Source organism: Lepus europaeus, chromosome 8 (assembly GCF_033115175.1).
Source record: "Lepus europaeus isolate LE1 chromosome 8, mLepTim1.pri, whole genome shotgun sequence".
Taxonomy (NCBI): Eukaryota; Metazoa; Chordata; class Mammalia; order Lagomorpha; family Leporidae; genus Lepus; species Lepus europaeus.
Genome location: NC_084834.1, coordinates 18,454,646 through 18,480,500, shown reverse-complemented (window position 1 = coordinate 18,480,500; position 25,855 = coordinate 18,454,646). Strand labels below are relative to the sequence as shown.

At 40.3% G+C, this 25,855-nt stretch overlaps 1 protein-coding gene and 1 pseudogene across 1 annotated transcript; both read left to right on the top strand.

The window, feature by feature from the left end:
* The first annotated feature begins 2,146 nt into the window (after window positions 1-2,146).
* Window positions 2,147-16,259, top strand: LOC133765872 (arylamine N-acetyltransferase 1). Its single transcript, XM_062199438.1, has 2 exons — window positions 2,147-2,213; window positions 12,644-16,259. Exon 2 carries the CDS (start codon window positions 12,650-12,652, stop codon window positions 13,520-13,522), a length of 873 nt encoding a protein of 290 aa, XP_062055422.1. The 5' UTR covers window positions 2,147-2,213; window positions 12,644-12,649; the 3' UTR covers window positions 13,523-16,259.
* Window positions 2,176-25,855, top strand: part of LOC133765871 (L-lactate dehydrogenase A chain-like) — a 51,132-nt pseudogene continuing 27,452 nt past the window's right edge.

Sequence of the window (25,855 nt, the reverse complement as noted above, 5' to 3'; positions counted from 1 at the left end):
TCCCTCGGGAAGCTCAGCTTCTATTCCATTATTCCTGCCTTTGCATAATGAAGGTTTTCTTACAAAGGAAATGGATCAGTTGCCAAAATTTAGTATATGCACACAAAATGCTGTGTGTGTGTAAGAATCTTGAAACTAGACATACTAATTCTAATACTTTAAGGATTTTTTAAAAAACCTGAATATAGTGCAAATGTCACAGTGCCAAGGGCATCATTCCTCAGTGCAACTCATTAAACAGTTCTCTTGGGTTGAGATCCCATAAAACCAGATACAGATAAAGGATTGCATTCAAGTAGCTTGTTTAGGAGGGGATTCAGGGGAGCACCAGTTCAGGAGTGAGACAGTGAGACTAGCGCAATTTAGGATCTATAAGGGACTCAGAATGGGCAGGCTCCCTGTGGACAAAGGGGGCGTGATCCCACTGGATGACACAAGGTGGCAGTGTTGTACTAGCTCAGTGTATGTACTTGCTCAGATGGAACAAGGGGCTTTTATCCTGTAACTCTCATCACCCTGGGCTGAGTTGTGGTCCCAGGGGCATTAATTTGCCAGTCCATCTAAACTGCCCATGCACTGGTTAAGCAAAAACTTTCAGCTACACAGTCCCAACTCATGTAGCAGGACACCAGTGGAATGTAATGAAAGTGGGAGCCAAAGGGATAGCAAAAGGCATCAGTGGTATCATGAAGTTTTTTCCCTAAATATAGTATAGCGAGAAAGGCATAAGAAATGGCAAGAGTTGTAGACCAATGTCATAAATGTAAATCAAAACATATGCAGCGGGGGGCCGGTGTTGTGGTACAGTGGATTATAGCCCCGACATGCGGTGCCAGCATCCCATATGGGTGCCGGTTCGTGTCCCAGCTGCTCCACTTCTGATCCAGCTCTCTGCTATGGCCTGGGAAATCAGTAGAATTGGTCCACGTTCCTGGGCCCCTGCATGTGTGGAGACCTAGAGGAAGCTCCTGGCTCCTGGTTTCAGACAGCTCATCTTTGGCTGTTGTGGTCATCTGGGGAGTGAACCAGAGGATGGAAGACTTCTCTCTTTCCATGGCTCTACCTCTCCCTACAACTCTTTCAAATAATTTTTTAAAGTGAAGAAATAAAATCATATGACAAGTAATAGTCATACCCTAGGCATTGAAACCAATCTACTTATCATATTTCCCATACCATTAAGGTTGTGGGCTCTTGCCTTGAATTCAGAGAATTCAACAATATTGGCTCAAATAGACCAGGCAGCATGGTAAGTTTATTAAGTTTTTTATTTAGTGAGGGAAATGCTCTATCTAAGGGAGAAAAGGAAATTGGAAATTAAGTTGGGGCCACAGTGAGTAGAGAAGAGACCAGGAGCCACGTGCAGCAAGTGTTTGGTTATGAGCAGCCACAAGCAGCTTAGCAAGGGTAGCGAAGCGAAGGCAGAGAGGGTGGCCAGAAGGGGGGCAAAATGAGCAATAAAGGTGAAAAAGTGGAGAAAAAGGAAAAAGGGCCAGGTCCACTGTGTTCCAGGCCACTTATCCACTTCATAAGGGTGTGGTTATGTAGTCTGATTGGCAGGTGGGTGTAGAAGTGGGGTCAGATAGGGGCATGAGTTCACACAGGGATGTGGTGAAGGCATGGTCTTCCAGCTCACAAACCTTATCAGTTTTATGCTATCTGCCTGCCTACATCAGCATGATGTTAATTCATGATAATTCAACACAGTATACAGTGTCTTGAACAGAGAGCGAATAGGAGTGAGGACTAGGGATAAAAGAAGGAGACTCTATAGGAAAAGATGAAGAAAGTATCACAAACTGGGAGTGGGATTAAAACCACGCACCTTCTTCTTTGCTCTCTTCTACATTTCTGGATCTGCTTTTCCTGGACCTTATCCAGCTCTCACCTCCACTTCTCTTGATGGGGGAAATCTGGCTTCAAGTTCCCAGACAGCAGGAACCTGTGCAACACAAAGCCACGGCCCTCAGCCTTGGAGAGTGGACCAGCAGACAGTGCTTGTAACTCTCCACATTTTAGTGAAAAGAGCTGACCCAGAGGTCCACTTGGGCAACCAGAGGCCCTGTGACTACATTTCCCAAGTTCACAGTGCTGACTCTTACTGGATTTGGAGGCGGGGAGATATGGAACACAATAAAAGCACTTCCTCTGCAGATGTGAAAGTGAAAGAGTAGCATTCAGCCCGGTTCCTGATCGCAGGTCCTGGAAACCTGGTAAGTGGAGCTCCTTGGCTGCAGGGTTATGAGATCTGGGTTTAATTCTATCTTACATGTGAGTCCAGAGGCCGGATTGTTCACCTTACCAGAACTTCAGGTCTAAGGCTGTTCAGAAAGTATGCGTGGTCCATATTTTGAGGGCCATGCCAAAACTACTATACAGCATAATGATGAATGTAAAAGATTCTTCCTTCAAACCCCCTGGCTGAGTCACGGCCACACCACATTCAAGCTGTGAGAACATGAGCAAATCATTTAGCTTTTAAAAACTCTATTTTCTGGCCGGCGCCACAGCTTACTAGGCTAATCCTCTGCCCGCGGCACTGGCACCCCGGGTTCTAGTCCCAGTCGGGACGTCAGATTCTGTCCCGATTTCTCCTCTTCCAGGCCAGCTCTCTGCTGTGGTCCGGGAGTGCAGTGGAGGATGGCCCAAGTGCTTGGGCCCTGCACCCCATGGGAGACCAGGAGGAAGCATAGCGCGCCAGCCATAACAGCCATTTGGGGGCTGAACTAATGCAAAAGGAAGACTTTTCTCTCTGTCTCTCTCTCTCTCTCACTGTCTAACTCTGCTTGTCAAAAAAAAAAAAAAAAAAAAAAAAACCTATTTTCTATCAGCAAAATGGAGTTAGTTACAGTGCCTACTTAAAAAGTTTGCCATAGGGATTAAATATGCATATTAGGAGAAAACGAGTGTGTTTCAAGGAACCTACTTGCCTGGCTTTCCCTCTTGGGTACTTGTAACAGTGCTGTCCACCCTCCTCTTTGCCTGACAGGATGCATCCCGAAGGACCATGTCCTGCCGGTACTTCCTGATCAGAAATCCCTTAATGATCCCAAATGTCTGGGGAGGTTGAATTGTGTGGTCTGAAGACTGTTTCAAGGGGAATTCCTTAGGAAATTTTTCTGCAGAAGGAGTCATAGTGGGAGGGTCTCCAGGACACACAAATGATAATATCAACTATCCCACCATCCTTCTGGCTGAGGGTGTCCTCCTCCCTATGGGGTCCATAGAAGGGACCCTTCCTAGGCCAGTGGCATGCAATGGGCTTCTGCTGTGCTCTGACATCATGCCCACCACATCTGAACACTCTTTGTCGTAGCTGACTCAATTCTCCCCCTCACAAGGAACTCTCCTGCTGCATCCTGCTCCCAGGCCTATATTGTTTGACCCTTACCTTCTTCTAATGTAGAATTGTTTCCCTTTAGATTTCTTTTCTGACCTCCTATATGTTAATGTGCATGGCCTGCCTGGCCACTGCAGGCATTTCCTATCAGCCATGCTGAGACACAGGTCTTCTGCACACTACAGAGAGCTGAACAGGGGCCTTCGGGTATGACAAGCCCAGCCATCCCCAGCCATGGGGATTGTCAAAGTGGAGGGGACTGGGTGGAGGTGTTAACTGAATGGAATGTCATGTCCTTCACTTTCACATAGATAAAAGAGGTTAAAAGGGACAGGAGAAGGAAAATACCACACAGAGAGAAAGAAAAGCCACTGATTAGCTAACCATATCTTCTATTCAGTAATGACAGAAAGCTGTGCAGTAGGAATGAAACAGTCAGCTCAGTCTATAGTCACATTTGTGTTGCTCAGAGTCCTTAAAATACCACAGCAGGATCTCATGGTCCTCCTGCCTCTGGATCAATCTGCTTTGGGGCTCTAGTTTACAACTTCATGGGGGTAATAATAAATGTTTTATACAGAAAGGAATTGAAAATAACTATTGCATATGAATGATGTAGAGATCCTAAAGACTGAGACTTGCAAATGAATTCTTCATGACAATGTGCTCTTCAGGGACACATGAAGAAGAGGTGATTTCTAAGTGAAGTGGCATGCCACTTAGGGATACATCACAGTGGTTGGTCCAGCTATTAAACACTGACCATTCACAGAACAACAAACATCTATTTGGCCTGCAAGGAAAGGGAGGAAGTCCTCTTGGTATTCAGGGTCGCCTTTCACATAGCTCTCCAAAAAATACTATCAGATGAATTAAGTCTGGTTCCACAAAACCAGATACTGAGACAAGGATCCTTGTGGAAAGAAAAGTGTTATTCTTTTTTTAAAGATTTATTTATTTGTTTGAAAGTATGAGTTAGACAGAGAGGAGAGGCAGAGAGAGAGAGAGAGGTCTTCCATTCGATGGTTCACTCCTCAGATGGCCACAATGGCCAAAGCTACACCAATCTGAAGCCAGGAACCAGGAGCTTCTTCCAGGTCTCCCACGTGGGTGCAGGGGCCCAAGGACTTGAGCCATCTTCCACTGCTTTCCAAGGCCATATCAGAGAGCTGGATTGGAAGTGGAACAACCAGGTCTCAAACCAGCATCCATATGGGATGCTGGCACTTCAGGCCAGGGTGTTAACCTGCTGAGCCACAGCACTGGCCCCAAGAAAAATGTTATTCTAAAATCATATCCTGTTGGTATTTCATTTTATCATAGAGCCAACATGAACATAAAAGTAATCTCAAAAGGGAAATACCTTGAGAAATGCAACAATTGCAAACTATCCTGACAAATGTTTCCTCTTCATTAGTCAGTGAAGATATAAATAGAAATGAAAAATAAGTCAAGAGGTCACAATAAAGAATTGCTAGCATTGCCTGCTTTTGGTACAGAACAAAGAGTAGAAACATTCTGAGAATTATGGCTATTGAATAAGCTGTTCTGGCTTAAGTGGAAATAGAAATATGAATTTAAAGTTAAATCTGAAGATTGAGAAAATCCAGATTAAAGCATTGGTAGTTCAAGTGGTAGAATTCTGATCCAGTTTTGTCAACAACAGAACTGATGAAAGGTAAACTAAGGTATATTAATGTTTTGAAGTGTTGATTTAAGTCAACAGCAACTCAAGCATTAGGCAACATCAGACCGCAAATAGTAGTTCAGTGCCCTTCTCTAGGGAGGTGAGAAACTTTCCTGATATGTAGCAGAAGCAAGATAAAGGAAATCTATTTGATAGGTTAGAATGAAAAGTCTTTGGATAGAGGTTTGTTAGTGGTTTCTAATGGGTGGAAGGTGTCTGGCGTGTAACAAATTTTCCCAGGCAGATGAATCAATTAATTCACAAGCTTTTATTGGGATTCCACTCCTGGGCGAGGTTCTTGCAGTCCCAACAGAGGGGGGGCCAGGGAAGTCACGCATCAGAGGTTGGGAGGGCTCCTTTTATAGATACAAGGCATGGGAGTTAAAGGTTGAGGCAGGTCTGATCCTCACTGGTTGACCTTTAGGCACCCGTGGGGACCTTGACAAGGACTTTTCTTCCCCAGAAGTGTGGGTAGGGTCTCTCCATTCCTGGAAGTGTAGGCCTTCTCTCCTTGTGGATCCCAAAGCTACCAATGGGCATTATTATTATTATTTTTTTTAAGAGGACTTGGGCCATTTTGCACTGCTTTCCCAGGAACATTAACATGGAGTTGAATCTGAAGTGGAGCAGCCAGGACTTGAACCTGCACCAACATGGGATGCAGCAGAGTTTAACACACTATGCCACAGTGCAAACCCTATCAGGGATATTCTTAATTGGGAATCAGTTTACCACATGTGAAGTGAACAACTTGTTTCCCAATAGCCTAGCAAGTTCTAACAGCCATAATCAAGAGCTTTTTGCTCTACTACATAAGGAGTTCAAACAAAAAACTAAAAAGATCATAGTTCATGAGGAATATAGGCAAGGGCTCCAAACAATATTAGATGAAAAGATTGCTAATTTCACTCATATACAGTCAATTTGAAAACTTGGTCACACTTTCTGAGTTCTCTTCAGAAGCAGAAAATATTTTTACCTTTGATTTCTTTGACTTCTTCCATGTCTGGTTGTTTTTCCTTTGTAATGGCTTTATCTTTCCATCAGCCTTTACAAAGAATGTCAAATTTTCTCATTGAACAAGTAATGTGATATTGTGCTGTAACTACACACTCCTTTCTGATTATCATGGCCTATGTGTTAGCTTTGCTTGATGTCTGGAATAGTTAAAATCATGAAGCTATTATTTTATCAGCTCATTGTTTAGGTTTTATTGAGTTAGTTTCACACATTTTACTGTTCCACGTACCTACAAGGAAATTCTTTCTACTCACACTATTTTTCTATTTGAATTGGATTTATTTTGCTATGAGTAAATCTTAACATTTTTAAGTTTTTTATAAATTTTGTTAATATAAAGAGAATGGTTTCATGTATTTCACAGCACATATAGAAGGAGATAGAACCATACTTTCCTCCTTCTCTCTCTCCCTCGCTCAACCTCCCTCTTCCTTCCTTCTTTTTATTTAATTTTTGCAAATAGATAATTTAAATCCCCCCATAACCACAAGCTTAATCTACAACTAACCAGATTATTCAACAAGTCAAAGGTAGGAAGACCACAGTTCCACAGGGGTAGAAAAAAGGGCTAACAAGAACAATCATAACACAAGATATGCTTTCATTCCTATACATTTTTTGTATTCTGTATCAATTTTCATATATTAGGAAAACATATATACTCACTTTTTGGGACTGGCTTATTTCACTAAGCATAATGGTTTCCAGCTGCATCCATTTTGTTGCAAAAGATGATTTCATTCTTTTTAATAGCTGGGTCGTATTCCATAGTGTATATGTACCACATTTTCTTTATCCAGTTGTCAGGTGATGAACACCTGGATCAATTCCACATCTTAGCTATTATGAATTGAGATGCAATGAATGGGGGTGGGGCTACAATAACTCTTCCATATGTTGATTTCATTTTGTTTGGGTAAATTCCCAGGAGTGGGATGGTTGGGTCATATGGTAGATCTATTCTCAGATTTCTGAGGAACCTCCATACTGTTTCCATAATAGTTGTACTAGTTTACATTCCTAGCAGCAGCATATTGGGGTACCTGTTTCCCACATCTTCACCAGCATTTATTATTTCTTGATTTTGGGGTGGTAGTCATTCTAACTGCGGTAAGGTGAAACCTCATTGTAGTTTTGATCTGCATTTCACTGATGACTAGTGATCAGAGCATTATTTCATGTGCCTGTTGATCATTTGAATTTCCTCTTTTAAAAATGCCTGTTCAAGCTCTTGTCTTGACTTTTGAGGAACAGGTTTTTTTTTTATACTATTTGTTGAACTCTTAACATAGAGTTAACATTTATGTATAAAGTCAATTGAAAATAGATCTCAGTACATAATAAGAGTGGAAACAAGAGAGGGAAAAGAAAAAGGGTTTGGGAGTATGGGTGGGAGGGTGGATGTGATAGGAAGAATCATCATGTTTCTAAAGTTGTAATTATGAAGTGTATGATGTTTGTAACTCCAAAGCTGTATGGTTTTGCATTCATTCCTATTGACTTACTTCTAAAGGTACAATTTTAAAACTTGACATGGGACACCAAATACCTTTAAGCCAAGCGGTAAAAATACTATCTTTTTAAAAAGATTTTATTTATTTATTTGAGAGGTAGAGTTACAGACAGTGAGAGGGAGACACAGAGAGAAAGGTCTTCCATCCTCTGGTTCACTCACCAAATGGCTGCAACAGCTGGAGCTGTGCCGGTCCAAAGCCAGGAGCCAGGAGCTTCTTCCTGGTCTCCCATGCAGGTGCAGGGGCCCAGGCACCTGGGCTATCTTCCAAATCAGCACCCATATGGGATGCTGGCATCACTGGCAAAAGATTAACCTACTACACCACAGTGCTGGCCAGAAAAATATATGTATTAAAGTGATCACATGGATACAATTAAGGGTCTGGTAATGATAACAGATAGAAATAAAAAGGAAGGAACGCTCCAACATGGGAAGCAGTCCACACTGCAGACTCATAGAATGACAGTTGCTTTGACTAGCACTCTGATCTCTGAATCAACCCTTAAGGCATTCTGGTCTGGCTGAAAAAGCTAAGACATTGCAGCAAAAATTGTCCTACATAAAGGACATCTGTGGGTGAGACCCAAATGGAAAGTGGCCATCAAAGGATGTACTTTTCTCTGAAGGGAAGAGAATATTTCCACTTTGCTTAAGGCCTTGCCTAAATACTGATGGAATTTATGGATTCAAAAGGCTTCCATAGCTTAGGCATCTCATATCAAGAGCCTCAGGTGATCACTGATGTCATACATAGAGTGTTAATTGTTGAATTAACAAGAGTCACTGTGCACTAACTTTTCATGCAGGACCACTTTCCTCAAAGAGTTGTATTATAATTTAAGTGTTCACAAAAGATGTGTCTCGGCTATTGAGGAACAGTTTTTTTGCTTTGTCTTGTTTTGTTTTTTGTTTTTGTTTTTCCATGCAAATTATTGAGCTCTTTACTTAGTATAGAGTTGGTCTCCTGTGTATAAATTTAATTGAAAATGGAACTTAATGGAGAATAGACTAGGAATGGGGGAGGGAGGAGAGGTGAGAGAGTAGATGGGAGGGAGGGTATGGTGGGAAGAATCACTGTGTTCCTAAAGTTGTACTTATGAAATGCATAAAGTCTGTATTTTTAAATGAAAGTTTCATTGAGGGAAAAATAAATTTAAAAAAAATTCCTGTTCAAGTCCTTGGCTCATTTCTTAACTGCACTGTTTTGGTTTTCATTGTTGAGTTTCTTGAGCTCTTTAAAGATCGAGCTCTTTATAATATCCATGTTAATTCTTTATCAGCTGCATAGTTTCAAATATTTCCTCCCATTCTGTCAGTTGCCTCTTCATTTTGTTCAGTGGTTCCTTTTCCATGCAGAAGCATCTTAGTTTGATGTAATCCATAATTTTGCTTTGATTGCCTGTGCTTATGAGGTCAATTCCAAGAAGTCTTTGCCTATACCAATGTCTTGCAGAGCTTCCTCGATGGTTACCTCTAGAATTTGAAACTATCAGGCCATAGGTTTCGATCTTTAATTCATTATGAGCTGAATTTTGTAAGGTAGGGATTTTTTCATAGTTTCAAGCACCATTTGTTGAGGAGACTGTCCTTTTTCCAAGGATTGATTTTAGTTCATTTTTCAAATATTAATTTGTGGTAGCTGTATGGATTAATTTCTGGGGTTTCTACTCTGTTCCATGATCTACATGTCTATTTTTGCACCAGTATCAGGCTGTTTTGACTATAACTGCCCTGTAATATGTCTTGAAATCAGATATTGTGATGATTCCAGCTTTGTTTTGATTTTTTTTTTTCTGACAGGCAGAGTGGACATTGAGAGATAGAGAGAAAGGTTTTCTTTTTTCCGTTGGTTCACCCCCCAATGGCCGCTGCAGCTGGCACACTGCGGCCCGCGCTGTGGCTAGTGCACCGTGCTGATCCAAAGCCAGGAGCCAGGTGCTTCCTCCTGGGCTCCCACGTGGGTGCAGGGCCCAAGCACTTGTGTGGTTTCATCCAGCCATTTTCTTGGCAACCATTTTCCAAGTGATTTCAACATTTCAACTTGAAATGTAAGATTTCTTATGTTTACTCACAGAATATATAAGTATTACTAAGGTATAACATGTAGCTGGTATCCAAACCCTTAACAAAAACTGACTTCTTTTGAATGCACCTGCAGTTACAAAACCCCACCTCAACATTTTATCTAAAAAAAAAAATGAGAAATTGGGAGGAGAATGTGGAGGAGGATGAAGAACAGAAGAGAGGGGGCAGGGAGAGACAGAGACTAGAAAACATATATAGCATTAAAAGAAGTATAAAGTAAGCTCTCACTTGAAAGAATGATGACCAGGCATATATAAACCACCTTGTTTTATTGAAGTCCACCTTCCCCTCTTCCTTTTATGCGTGGGGCAAATTCTGGGTTAGGGACTATAGAAGGTTTGGGGCATTCTGGATGAATACCAGTTGTACTCCCTGTGCCTGTGTGGTAGAGTTTTAGAGCTTGTCTAAATGTGGAGAAAGGACAGCAATGCACTGTTAGGATGAGGAAGGCAATGGATAGCCCAAGGGAAACATTGGAGGAATCAAGAACAGAGACTGAGAAAAACGCTAGAAAAATTGAAAGAGTTAACAAAGAGAAGTTGTAGAATAAGAAATAAAGAATAAAAGAGAGCAAAAAAAGACACTCAGCTTTTCACCATTTAACTTAGGAGTTAGGGTTAGGGTTAGGAGCCATTTAACTTAGGAGCCAGTTCCTCTGCCCCTATCATGTCAGACTGCACCATGTTAAAAGGATTTAGTGTTGAGGTCTGTACACCACTGTCACCCTCAACATCTCAACAGACTGAGACTCCTTGAGAGCAAGTTACAAAAACTTTCCCCAAAAGAATCAGATCAAATAAGTGTAATTTTTTGTTGTCCATATTACCTGAAAGTTAAAAAATAACTTTAGGCCTCGTGGGGTCTTTTCTCATCCTTCTTCTCCTATTCTCTTTTTAGTGTTTTTCTTTTTTTGGACAGGCAGAGTTAGACAGTGTGTGAGAGAGAGAGAGAGAGAGGTCTTCCTTCCGTTGGTTCACCCTTCAATTGGCCGCTATGGCCGGCACGCTGAGCCGATCCGAAGCCAGGAGTCAGGTGCTTCCTCCTGGTCTCCCATGCGGTGCAGGGCCCAAGCACTTGGGCCATCCTCCACTGCCTTCCCAGACCACAGCAGAGAGCTGGACTGGAAGAGGAGCAACCGGGAAAGAATCTGGTACCCCAACCGGGACTAGAACCCAGAGTACCGGTGCCGCAGGCGGAAGATTAGCCTAGTGAGCCGCAGCGCTGGCCAAGTGGTGTTTTTTCACTAGTTCTCCTCATCAGCTTTGGGTGAATATCCAATGAGCAGACAACCCTGCAGCAAAATGTGTAGGCTTGGGTTTCAGCAAGAGTCCTTCAATCAGCTATCATGGATCTCCTTGAGTCCTGTGCCAGACACAAGCCAAGCACGGGTGCTAGAGAAAATGTGTTTTGAATTGGTCCTACCTACTTCTTGTGAATATTTGTAGAGTTCAGTATAAACATACCGTTCTCCATACAGTAGCCAAATGATTGTTTTGATTATGGAAAACCTTGTTCACATTCTCACCTCCTCTCATCCCTCTGTCATTTGGATTTCTCATCTCAGAGTAAAAGTCAAAATACCAGCGTTGGTGATTAGGCCACCCTGTCCTGCCTGGCCTCGTAGCACACTTTCTTTCTCACTCTGCTCCAGTTACCCTGGCTGCTTAGATGTCCCTGGAATACTCTGGAAGTTTCCAACACAGCCTTTTTATTTTCTATTCCCTCTGCCTGGAATAACCTTGCCCATGTCGCAACCTCTACTTCTGTTAACAGCTTATTGGGTCTTTCTTTAACCACTTTACTTGAAAATTGAAGCTTCCCATGTGTACTTACTATCCCCTTTATGTTTCCCCAGGGCTAGTCTCACCACCTAACAGTTTACCTGATTCATGTACTCGTTTTCTATGTGTGTGAATTCACTATCTTTGTAAATCTAAGTCCCTCTAAAAGTATTTTTGCTGGCAAGCAAGTGCTAAATCAGCAGCTGATACACAATTTTTATTCAGGAAACTTCTTATTGAAACAATCAAATCAGTCATTAAGTGATTGAGTAAAGTTTCTGAGTGGAAAACATTATATAAGCTTCAGCTAAAAGGAGAATTGAATGCGTCAGGTAATATGAATACCATGTACTCTATCGTATAATCTCCTGTTTATATCAGGAACTATTTATAAGCCCATTTTAATTAATATGAGTTGGAAAATCACATACAAGATGTTTATCATTTGACTCATCATTTAACATGGATTTCCAATTTTTTTAATTTTTAAATTTATTTATATTCATTTTCTTTGAAAATCAGAGCAACAGAGTCATACAGAGATAAAGAGTTCTTCCATCTGCAAATGCCTGTAATTCTCAAGTCAGGAGCCCAAAACTCCATCTAGGTCTCCCACATTAGTAGCCAGAACCCATGTACATGAACCGTCATCTGGTGCCTCCCAGGGTGCATAGTACAAGAAGCTGGATCAAATGCAGAGTAGCTGGATCTGAAACCAGGCACCTTGATATTAGATGTGGGTGCCCTAAGCAGCAACTTAACTGCTATATCAAAGGCATGACCCATATTTTTAAATTTTTTCTGTTTTTTGCTTTAGAGAGTGAGATATGCACACACAATGAGAGAGAGAGAGAGAGAGAGAGAGAGAGAGAGAAATTCCCATCTACTGAGTTCACTTGGGATTCACTTTCCAAATACCTGAACCAGCCAGGGCTGGGTGAAGATTGGGCTGGGGCTGGGTCATGCAGAAATCAAGAGTTGGGAGCTCAATCCAGGTCTGCCATGTCGGGGGCAGGGACCAATTAGTTGAGCCATCGACATTGCCTCCCAGGTCTATAACCAGGCACTTGTGTGGGATGTGTATGTCTTACTAGAAGGCCAAACATCTGCCCCATATACATATCTAAATATGTTACAACTATCATTAGCCTACCCTAGGATATTCACCTTCAAAAGTGATACAAGTTGGTTTTGTTCTCTTTCCCTTGTCTTAGGGGATCATGGATATTGAAGCATATTATCAAAGAATTGGTTACAAGAACCGGAGGAACAAATTGGACTTGGAATCACTAACAGACATTTTTCAGCACCAGATCCGAACTGTTCCCTATGAGAACCTTAGCATTCACTGTGGGCAGCCCATGGAGTTGGACTTAGAGGCCATTTTTGATCAAATTGTCAGGAGGAATAGAGGTGGCTGGTGTCTCCAGGTCAACTATCTTCTGTACTGGGCTTTGACTACCATCGGTTTTGAGACCACAATGTTAGGAGGGTTTGTTTGTGGCAGTCATACTGACAAATACAGCACTGGCATGATTCACCTCATAGTACAGGTGACCATCAGTGGCAGAAACTACATTGTCGATGCTGGGTTTGGACGCTCCTACCAGATGTGGCAGCCTGTGGAGTTAATTTCCGGAAAAGATCAGCCTCAAGTGCCTTCCATATTCCGCTTGAGAGAAGAGGGAGAAACCTGGTACCTGGACCAAATCAGAAGACAGCAACATGTTCCAGACCAAGAATTTCTTAATTCTGAACTCCTGGAAAGGAAAATACACCGAAAACTCTACTGCTTTACTCTTCAACCTCGAACAATTGAAGAATTTGAGCCTGCAAATACATATCTTCAAATATCTCCATCATCTCCATTTTTAGACAAATCAATTTGTTCCTTGCAGACCCCAGAAGGTGTTCACTGTTTAGTGGGTCTCATCCTCACCTTCAGGACCTACAATTATAAGGAAAATACAGATCTGGTAGAGTTTAAAGTTCTGACTGAGGAAGAAGTGGAGGAAGTGCTGAAAACTATATTTAATATTTCCTTGGAAAAAAAGCTTGTGTCCAAAAATGGTAATTTGTTTTTCACTATTTAGTGTATGGAGCAAAAATCATCTTCAATCTTAGTACAAGTACTTAAGCTTTTTATTATAAAAATGTTCAAACATAAAAAATCACAGAGAACAGAATAATAAATTCATATGTATTTATAACCAGATCACCAATTATTCACTGCTGAAGATAATATTCTCCCTACTCTCTTATTGTTTTGATGAAAATCATAAACATCAAATTATTCACCTATAAAGATGTCTACATATATAAGTTGAAACTTTGTAAAGAATTATAGCAACACTCCTTTACAAAATTAATAAAAAAGGCATTTTAATAATGGTGTACTTATCTTGGGAAGTACAGTGATTTATACTAGGAAATCTCCAAAACTGACTTATGTTGAACTCATACAAAATGTTTTTGGTAACTGAAAATACAGAATATTGGAGAAATGGTTTCCATCAGATTCATCCAGTGTGTATCCAAGGTCCTGGGTTTACAAAACACCACCTGTAGAATTTAGGATTAGCATCCAACAAAGAAGTATAAGGCATGATTTTCACCCCAAATAACTTAATAGTCCTCAAGACCAGATGTTAACCAATTCACAGCAGGTGGTTAGGTGCCAAGAAAGTGACACAGATAATACTTTTTTTTTTTTTTTGACAGGCAGAGTGGACAGTGAGAGAGAGACAGAGAGAAAGGTCTTCCTTTTGCCATTAGTTCACCCTCCAATGGCCACCACGGTAGGCGCGCTGCGGCCGGTGCACCATGCTGATCCAATGGCAGGAGCCAGGTGCTTATCCTGGTCTCCCATGGGGTGCCGGGCCCAAGCACTTGGGCCATCCTCCACTGCACTCCCTGGCCACAGCAGAGAGCTGGCCTGGAAGAGGGGCAACCAGGACAGGATCAGTGCCCCGATCAGGACTAGAACCTGGTGTGCCGGCACCGCAAGGCGGAGAATTAGCCTAGTGAGCCGCGGCGCCGGCCACAGCTAATACTTTTTTCCAGGCTTCTTTTTGTAGTCATAGTTCTTCATGTATCATTTTTTTTTCTTAATAAAGAAACATTATATTTGAAATTTTCAACTTCCAGAATTTTTTGCCTAAAAGTAACAATTATTTTTATATATTATAACATATGCATAAATTTATTTTTAAAAAGGATAATACATGGGGCCAGCACTAGGACATAGTGGGTAATCTGCAGCACTCACTTCTCATGCGTCTCATCTGGGTATGGTTTGAGTCCTAGCTGCTCCACTTCCAATCCGGTTCCCTGCTAATGCACCTGCAAAAGCAGGGAAGACAATCCATGTGCTTGGGCCCTTGACACCCATGTGTGAGACCCAAAAGTAGCTCCTAGATCTTGTCTTTGGCCCTGGCTGTTGAAGCTATTTGGGGAGTGAACCAGCAGATGGAAGATTCTCCCCCTCTCTCTGTTAACTCCGCCTTTCAAAATGAACAATTTATTTAAAAACAAAAGATACTACAATACTATTGGCTATTTGAAAGAGCTTAGGTATTATGGACTAGGTGACGTCTCTGCAATAGAATCTTCTTCTCATCCTCTTTCTTGCCCATGAGTTACAGTCTTTGATTTGCTTCCACAGTTTGCCATAAGAGAAAGAACATGAACTTCTTGGTGTATTTCTGATCAAATATCGTGGACATTGGGTAAATTGCTTGATAAATGATCTGGCTACTCCGAATAAAATGGGACAACGTGTGCTTTGCTCTATTAGTCCATTTTCAGTTACGAAAACAAAATACCTGAAGGCGGGTAGAGTATAAAGAAAAGAGGTGGGGCCAGCGCTGTGGCGCATCAGGTTAATGCCCTGGCCTGAAGCGCCAGTATCCCATATGGGTGACAGTTCAAGACGCGACCTCTCCTCTTCCGATCCAGCACTCTGCTATGGCCCAGAGAAGTAGTGAAACATGGCCCAAGTCCTTGAACCCCTGCACCCACTTGGGAGACGCAGGAGAAGCTCCTGGCTCTTGGCTTCAGATCAGTGCAGCTCCAGATATTGCAACCAATAGGGAGAGAACCAGCAGGTGGAAGACCTCTCTCTCTCTTTCTCTTTCTCTCTCTGTCTTTCCATTCTCTCTGTGTAACTCTGACTTTCAAATAAAGAAAAAAAGAAAGGTTTGTTTTGCTCAGGTGAAAGTCTTTGATCCAGCAGCCCCATCCATCTGGCCTCTGGGGAGAGACCCTTGGATTTGTCACTTCATGGCAGGCGGCATCATGAAGGGAGTATTGTGCAAAAGAGAAATCACATAAGACAGAAAGTGAGAGGAATGTTTAAGCATCAAAATTGGTCTCTTAAGTCATTCGCTCTTATGAGAACAACTAACTCATCAGTACTAATCGCAACCAAAGCAGCTCCCTCAATAACCTGATTACTTTGTAGAAGTCTCGCCTCTTAAAGGCTTCAAACCGCCAAGCATCACCAAAGACCAAATTTCCAACACATGAGCCCTTGGGGACAAACCCAGACCTCAGCAAATCTACAGTGGAACCTGGAGTAAACTCCCAAAGAATACCTCATTGTGAAGCTTTGTATGAGTGCTTATTTCCCACTAATTTCAAATGGTGTCAAACATTTTAGTCACCTCAAAAAAAATACCCACAATCATTAAGCAGTTTTAATTGCCTTTATGACCTACCATCAGATTCACAGAGTATCACTTCTGCCACATTTTCTGTTTGTTACAGGAAAATCTCAAGTCCTAAAAGATTCGTAGGGAGGGAACTCAATTTTATAAATATATATATATATATATATATATATATATATATATTGACAAGCAGAGTGGACAGTGAGAGAGAGACAAAGAGAAAGGTCTTCCTTTGCTGTTGGTTCACCCTCCAATGGCAGCCGCGGCTGGCGCACTTCAGCCGGCGCACCGTGCTGATCCGAAGGCAGGAGCCAGGTGCTTCTCCTGGTCTCCCATGGGGTGCAGGGCCCAAGCACTTGGGCCACCCTCCACTGCACTCCCCGGCCACAGCAGAGAGCTGGCCTGGAAGAGGGGCAACCGGGACAGAATCCGGAGCCCCGACCAGGACTCAAACCTGGTGTGCCAGCGCCGCAAGACGGAGGATTAGCCTATTGAGCCATGGTGCTGGCCTCAATTTTATATTTTGATGTGGAAATGGAAAATTCTAAATCATCTAGGATGGAAGATGCTGTGGTGGGCATCGTTGGAAAACATAATCTTCCAAAGACAATCCTCTAATCAGAAAAACATTTATATTCCTTACATATGAAAATAAACTTTTTCCAATACAAAGGGCTCCCAGAGTCTCCCCTACCTACACCTCATAAATATGATAAGGTTCAGGATAAAGTCTGAGATCTTGTTCTTAGAGCCAAGTGCAAAAAACATTTCTCAGACTCATTTTTTGAGTCTGTCTTTGAGTACCATTATTCTTTAGCTGAAGACACTTCCCCCAAAACAAAACACACACTAGTAAAACAAATGTAAGATAAGCATTAGAAACACTTCCATTCAAAAGGAGTGTAAAGACACAGCATTTTCAATACCCAGTTGGGCCTACATAGTAAGATCTTGTTTCAAGGAAGTAGTTTCTTTGCCTCCACTCTCTAGTCTCTTGGACTCCTTACACACCTTACCATAGTTTTCATAATGTGTGAAATTACTAGGAGAATCTATTTTCTTTTTTTCAACCTTTACTTAATAAATATAAATTTCCAAAGTACAACTTTTGAATTATAGTGGTTTTTCCACCCATAACCTCCAACCCACCCACAACCATACAATCTCCCACTCCCTCTCCCATCCCATTCTTTATCAAGATTTATTTTCAATTATCTTTATATACAGAAGATCAACTTAGTATATACTAAGAAAAGATTTCAACAGACTACACCCACACAGACACACAAAGTATAAAGTACTGTTTGAGTAGTAGTTTTACCGTTAATTTGCATAGTACAACACATTAAAACAGAGGTCTTACATGGGGAGCAGGTGCACAGTGTCTCCTCTTGTTAATTTAACAATTGACACTCTTATTTATTACATCAGTAATTACCTAAGGCTCTTGGCATGAGCTGCCAAGGCTATGGAAGCCTCTTGAGTTCGCCAACTCCAATCGTATTTAGACAAGGCCACAGTCAAAGTGAAAGTTCTCTCCTTCCTTCAAAGAAAGGTACTCCTTCTTTGATGGCCCGTTCCTTCAGCTGGGATCTCCCTCGCAGAGATCTTTCATTTAGGTCATTTATTTATTTATTTATTTTTTGCCATAGTGTCTTGGCTTTCCATGCCTGCGAAACACTCATGGGCCTTTTAGCAGATCTGAATGCCATAAGGGCTGATTCTGAGGCCAGAGTGCTGTTTAGGGCATTTGCCATTCTATGAGTCTGCTGTGTGTCCTGCTTCTCATGTAGGATCATTCTCTCCTTTTAAATTCTATCAATTATTATTTGCAGACACTGGTCTTATTTATGTAATCCCTTTGACACTTAATCCTATTTTTTTCATCAATTATGAACTTACACTGATCACTTTAACAAAAAAGATGGCATTGGTACATGAGACCTTGATAAGATTGATGGAATCCCCTGGCACATTTCTAGCTCTACCATTAGGAGTAAATCCGAGTGAGCATGTGCCGAACTGTATAACTCCTCCCTCTCTTATTCCCACTCTCATATTTAACAGGGATCACTTTTCAGTTAAATTTAAATGACCAAGAATAACTGCCTGTTAATTAAAGAGTTCAACCAACGTTATTAAGTAGAACAAAAAAATTCTAAAAGGGATAAAGTAGTAGGTTATTCCTCAACAGTCAGGACAAGGGCTGATCAAGTCATTGCTTCTCATAGTGTCCATTTCACTTCAACAGGCTTCCTTTTAGGTGCTCAGTTAGTTGTCACCGAAAAGGGAGAACATATGCTATTTGTCCATTTGGGGCTGGCTTATTTCACTCAGCTTGATGTTTTCCAGATTCTTCCATTTTGTTGCAAATGTCTGGATTTCATTTTTTACTGCTGTATAGTATTCTATAGAGTACATATACCATAATTTCTTTATCCAGTCTTCTGTTGATGGGCATTTAAGTTGATTCCATGTCTTTTTTTTTATTTAGTAAATATAAATTTCCAAAGTACAGTTTATGGATTACAATGGCTTCCCCCCCCCCATAATTACCCTCCCACTTGAACCCCTCCCATCTCCTGCTCCCTCTCCCATTCCATTCACATCAAGATTCATTTTCAATTACCTTTATATGCATATAAATATATATATTTATATACATATAAATATATATATATATATATTCTTTTTTTTTTCCAGAGTGATTTGGCTTTCCATGCCTGAAATATTCTCATGGGCTTTTCAGCCAGATCTGAATGCCTTAAGGGCTGATTCTGAGGCCAGAGTGCTGTTTAGGACATCTGCCATTCTATGAGTCTGCTGTGTATCCTGCTTCCCATGATGTATCGTTCTCTCCCTTTTTGATTCTATCAGTTAGTATTAGCAGACACTTGTCTTGTTTGTGTGATCCCTTTGATTCTTAGACCTATCAGAGCCATCGGTTGTGAACTGAAATTGATCACTTGGACTAGTGAGATGGCATTGGTACATGCCACCTTGATGGGATTGTATTGGAATCCCCTGGCACGATTCTAACTCCACCATTTGGGGCAAGTCGATTGAGCATGTCCCAAATGGTACATCTCCTCCCTCTCTTATTCCCACTCTTATATTTAGCAGGGATCACTTTGCAGTTAAATTTAAACACCTAAGAATAATTGTGTGTTCATTACAGAGTTCAACCACTAGTACTAGAACAAAACAAAGAAAAAATACTGTATTACATTGTACATCAACAGTCAGCATAAGAGCTGATCAAGTCACTGTTTCTCATAGTGTCCATTTCACTTCAATAGGTTTCCCCTTTGATGCTCAGTTAGTTGTTGCCAATCAGGGAGAACATATGATATTTGTCCCTTTGGGTTGGCTTATTTCACTCAGCATAATGTTTTCCAGATTCCTCCATCTTGTTGCAAATGACCGAATTTAATTGTTTTTGACTGCTGTATAGTATTATATAGAGTACATGCCCCATAATTTCTTTATTCTGTCTACTGTTGATGGGCATTTGGGTTGGTTCCAGGTCTTAGCTATTGTGAATTGAGTTACAATAAACATTAATGTGCACATAGCTTTTTTGTTTGCCTATTTAATTTCCTTTGGGTAAATTTCAAGGAATGGGATGGCTGGGTTGTATGGTAGGGTTATAGTCAGGTTTCTGAGGAATCTCCAAACTGACTTCCATAGTGGCTTAACCAGTTTGCATTCCCACCAACAGTGGATTAGTGTCCCTTTTTCCACACATCTTTCCAACAAAGATGCATACAGACTGAAAGTGAAAGGCTGGAAAAAGATACAGCATGCCAACAGAAATGAAAAAAGAGCAGGCATAGCCATAATAAACAGGGGCACTACATAATGATTAAGGGTTCAATTCAACAGGAAGATGTAACTATTATAAATGTATATGCACCTAATTACAGGGCACTGGTTTATTTAAAAGACTTGTTAAGGGACTTAAAGGGAGACTTAGATTCCAATACAATAGTACTGGGGGACTTCAATACTCCACTCTCAGAAATAGACAGATCAACAGGACAGAAGATCAACAAGGAGACAGTAGATTTGAACAACACTATAGCCCAAGTGGATCTAACAGATATCTACAGAACTTTTCATCCTACACAGAAAGCATTTACATTCTTCTCAGCAGTACATGGAACCTTCTCCAGGATTGACCACATACTAGGCCATAAAGCAAGTCTCAGCAAATTCAAAAGAATTAGAATCATACCATGCAGCTTCTCAGACCACAAAGGAATGAAGTTGGAAATTAGCAACTCAGGAATCCCTAGAGCATATGCAAACACATGGAGATTGAACAATATGCTCCTGAATGAACAATGGGTCATAGAAGAAATTAAAAGAGAAATCAAAAATTTTCTGGAAGTAAATGAGGATAACAGCACAATATACCAAAACTTATGGGATACAGCAAAAGCAGTGTTAAGAGGAAAGTTTATATCAATAGGGGCCTACATCAAGAAATTGGAAAGGCACCAAATAGATGAGCTTTCAAGTCATCTCAAGGATCTAGAAAAACTGCAGCAAACCAAACCCAAACCCAGTAGGAGAAGAGAAATAATTAAAATCAGAGAAGAAATAAAAATCCAAAACACATTACAAAAAATCAGCCAAACGAGGAGCTGGTTTTTTGAAAAAATAAACAAAATTGACACCCCATTGGCCCAACTAACTAAAAAAAGAAAAGACCCAAATCAATACAATCAGAGATGAAAAGGAAACGTAACAACAGGCACCACAGAAATAAAAAGAATTATCAGAAATTACTACAAGGACTTGTATACCAGCAAACAGGGAAATCTATCAGAAATGGATAGATTCCTGGACACATGCAACCTATCTAAATTGAACCAGGAAGACATAGAAAACCTAAAAAGATCCATAACTGAAACAGAAATGGAAACAGTAATAAAGGCCCTCCCAACAAAGAAAAGCCCAGGACCAGATGGATTCACTGCTGAATTCTACCAGACATTTAAAGAACTAACTCCAATTCTTCTCAAACTATTCAGAACAATTGAAAAAGATGGAATCCTCCCAAATTCTTTTTATGAAGCCAGCATCACCTTGATTCCATGTCTTAGCTATTGTGAACTGAGCTGCAATAAACATTGAGTCTTTTATTTACCAATTTAATTTCCTTTGGGTAAATTCCAAGGAGTGGGATGGCTGGGTTGTATGGTAATGTTATATTCAGGTTTCTGAGCAAACTCCAAACTGTCAACCATAGTGGCTTTACCAGTTTGCATTCCCACAAACAGTGAGTTAGTGTACCTTTTTCCCCACATCCTCGCCAGCATCTGTTGTTAGGTGATTTCTGTATGTAAATATTCTCATCAGAACTCTACTAAGAGACTATTGAAACTCATAGAAGAGTTTGGCAAAGCAGCAGGATATAAAATCAATGCACAAAAATCAACAGCCTTTATAAACACTGAGAATGCCAAGGCTGAAAAAGACTATCTAAGATCAATCCCATTCACAATAGCTACAAAACAATCAAATACCTTGGAATAAACTTAACGAAGGTTGTCAAAGATCTCTATGATGAGAATTACAAAACCTTAAAGAAAGAAATAGAAGAGGATACCAAAAAATGGAAAAAATCTTCCATGCTCATGGATTGGAAGAATCCATATCATCAAAATGTCCATTCTTCCAAATGCAATTCATAGATTCAATGTGAAACCAATCAAAATAGCAAAGACATTCTCAGATCTAGAAAAAGTGATGCTGAAATTCATATGGAGACACAGAAGAACTCAAATAGCTAAAGCAAGCTTGTACAACAAAAACAAAGCCAGAGGCATCACAACACCAGATTTCAGGACATACTACAGGGCAGTTATGATCAAAACAGCATGGTACTGGTACAGAAACAGAAGGATAGACAAAGGGAACAGAATAGAAACACCAGAAATCAATCCAAACATCTACAGCCAACTTATATTTGATCAAGGGTCTAAAACCAATTCCTGGAGCAAGGACAGTCTATTCAATAAATGGTGCTGGGAAAACTGGATTTTCACATGCAGAAGCATGAAGCAAGACCCTTACCTTACACTTTACACAAAAATCCACTCAACAAGGATTAAAGGTCTAAATCTATGATACGACACCTTCAAATTATTAGAGAACATCAGAGAAACCCTGCAAGACGTAGGCACAGGCAAAGACTTCTTGGAAAAGACCCCAGAGGCACAGGCAGTCAAAGCAAAAGTTAACTATTGGGATTACATCAAATTGAGAAGTTTCTGTACTGCAAAAAAAAAAAAAAAAAAAACCAGTCAGGAAATTGAAGAGGCAACCAACAAAATGGGAAAAAAAATTTGCAAATTATGCAACTGATAAAGGATTAATAACCAAAATTTACAAAGAGATCAAGAAACTCCATAACAACCAAACAACCCACTTAAGAGATGGGCAAGAGACCTCAATAGACATTTTTCAAAAGAGGAATCTATTTTCTATTTAGTATGTCGTAGTTCAATTTGAGCTAGTAGAATCCTTTACCTGAAGACTTTCCTCCAGGGTAAATGCAACTCCATGTACAAACCTCCTAAAAACATCTCAACAGCAAGGCCTCCACTCTGCTGGGTAATTATTAGGATGACTGTGAGTTTTTGCAATAAAACATTCAGGCATTTGTGAATGCGAGGAGGAAATCTTTTTCAGGAGGTCTTGTCCTAAGATTGAGTAGGAGAATTTATGAATGCTTCTCAGAATTGTCTGTCCAAAGAACAGGAGTCAGGAGTACTCATCCACTGGCCCACAATTCCCATTGATTGAGAGCGCCCCTACAGTGTCATCTCCCCTGCATTTCCAGGTTAATACATGAGCTCCTGTAAGCACCACTGGTACAAAGCAGAAAGTCCCAAAGTACAACTATACATGGGACAAGACACCCAGCCATAAACCTTCATGATTAGACTAGCGGTTTGTCAAAAGAGATGCTGTTCTAGGGGTGGAGAGATGAGGAGGGTTAGCGGATGGAGTTCCTTCAAATTGCTCCTCTTTTGGTCCATGGTTTATGAACAAATTCAAATTAAATGAGAAAGAACTAAATAAACAAAGGTCTGTATAGCAGAAGAAAACTATCATTCCCACAGCAGAAAGGTAAACTCCCTAACATTTTCAAGACTTTAAGAAACAGTGAGTCCATGTGGTGTTTTGCTAATCTATAACATCTAGAAGCTTTCTCTCTTAATAGTCTTGGGGATTTTTGAAGGGAGTATTTTTCAGAATACCTGTGACAGTCACAGTTGAGTCACTAGTACTAAACTTCCATTCTAGACTATGGAGATTTTGGAGCTGTTATGATAGCACACTGAGCACATCCTGAAAAATACCTAACAACACATAAGCACCCTATGGAGCTATATTAAAGTATGGATATGAATCTTTGAGTGGGGTTTTAAGTGTGTATTTTTTCTCTTGCTCCTTAACAAGTAATCTAGTTCCTTTAGCATATCTTATTCTTCACAGTTTTAGCGACTTTCTCTGACAAATGTGACACTAAACTAGTACTATATGTATGGCCAAAATGCATTAAAAGATTTTTAACATCTGCCTAAGCAAAGAGCAAAAGAAAGAATTTCTTAACAGGAAAACTTTTTAAATAACATAGTCATACAAAAAGCTAAATTAAACAGAATGAACAAAGTTGATGGGACTCATGGGATACAATTACATAAAAAAATTCACATTATATCTGTGGAAGAGAAAGCAAAAGGCATGGAAAACTTTTTTTAAAAAAACCTTTTACTTAATGAATATAAATTTCCAAACTACAGCTTATGGGTTACAATGGCCCCACCCACCCATAACTTCCCTCCCACCCGCAACCCTCCCCTTTCCCGCTCCCTCTCCCCTTCAATTCACATCAAGATTCATTTTCAATTCTCTTTATATACAGAAAATCAGTTCAGTATGTATAAAGATTTCAACAGTTTGCCCCCACATAACAACACAAAGTGAAAAAATACTGTTGGAGTACTAGTTATAGCATTAAATAACAGTGTACAGCACATTAAAGACAGAGATCCTACATGATATTTTTAAAAAATTAATTAATTTTCTATGCCATTTCCAATTTAACACCAGGGTTTTTTTTTCATTTTCAATTATCTTTATATAAAGAAGATCGATTCTGTATATACTAAGTAAAGATTTCATCAGTTTGCACCCACACAGAAACACAAAGTGTAAAAATACTGTTTCAGTACTAGTTATAGCATTACTTCACATTGGACAACACATTAAGGACAGATCCCACATGGGGTGTAAGTACACAGTGACTCCTGTTGCTGACTTAACAATTTGACACTCTTGTTTATGGCGTCAGAAATCTCCCTAGGCTCTAGTCATGAGTTGTTGAGGCTATGGAAGCCTTTAGGGTTCACCAACTTTGATCTTATTCCAACAGGATCATAGTCAAAGTGGAAGTTCTCTCCTCCCTTCAGAGAAAGGTACCTCCTTTGATGGCCCCGTTCTTTCCACTGATATCTCACTCACAGAGATCTTTCATTTAGGTATTCTTTTTTTTTTTTTTTTTTTTTTTTTTTTGACAGAGTGTCTTGGCTTTCCATGCCTACAATACTCTCATGCTCCTTTCCCAACTCAGCACCCCAGTGCACAGGAAGGAGATTCTTATTGGTTCGCTTTGTCTGCCCCTTCAGGAGAAAGAATATCCAAATGCTTAATAAATTGATCCCCATGAATTAATCGCTTTGGCCATGGATACATAAACTAAATGTAAATTCTGAGTGTGTTAAATTCTGAGTGTGTAAATTCTGCATAGTGTAGTACGTGAGACAACGCCTGGCTTCTGTATTGAGTCATTCTGGTCAGAGGTGAATTTCAATTTCTACTAAGGAAGTCTATTACCCAATACTTTCTAAGAGTCAAAGGATGTTGTGCACCCCAGATAGATGCCAAAAGAAATAACATCTCACCTTCTAATGTAACTGTGTTCCAAAACTCAAGTCTCATTTCCAAAGGAAGTTGACCTTCAGCATTCATTTTGCAACAGGATTTAGACTATATTAGCAAAACACTCATTTTAAAAAACCCAATCTATTTTTCCCAGGCAAGAAGGATTTTAGTCGTGAATAATGTGGATACTTAGCTAATATATTTTTCTATTACTGCCTTGAGCTCTGACCTCTACACACACAAAAAATTTCTTTGCACAGGAACCCAGTTGCAACGCCTACTTAATATATAGAGTAAAAAAATTGTGTGGATGGCATGTCATATGGTATATAGTTCTAAATAGTGCTGCACTGAATCACACTGCATAAATGACAATATACTCTTTTTTGACATGCTAAAAAAAAGGAAGGGAGGATCAGAATAGTGAGGACTCTTGGGTAATGCTTTGTTCTTAATTTGAGTATTGGTTATGAGTATGATCAGATGACTACCAAAAAACTCTCTTATCTGTAAATTTACATGTATTTCTTGGTATGAATATTGTATCATGACAAAATGTTACTGATCTCATGGAAGGAAGGCTGTGTCAGTAGTCCCTGTCCAGAATAAGTTAGATGCAGGTATTCAAATCCTGGAATCTTGACACTGTTGTAACTCCTCCTTACCCATAGGGAAAGCACTCACTCTCTCCATCAAAAACTTACGTACTTAATTAAATTAAAATCGCTTGGAACAAAGGACCAATCAAGTTAGAATCTAGTGGCAGTGGGCATCCCATGTCCTGATCCTCTTAAT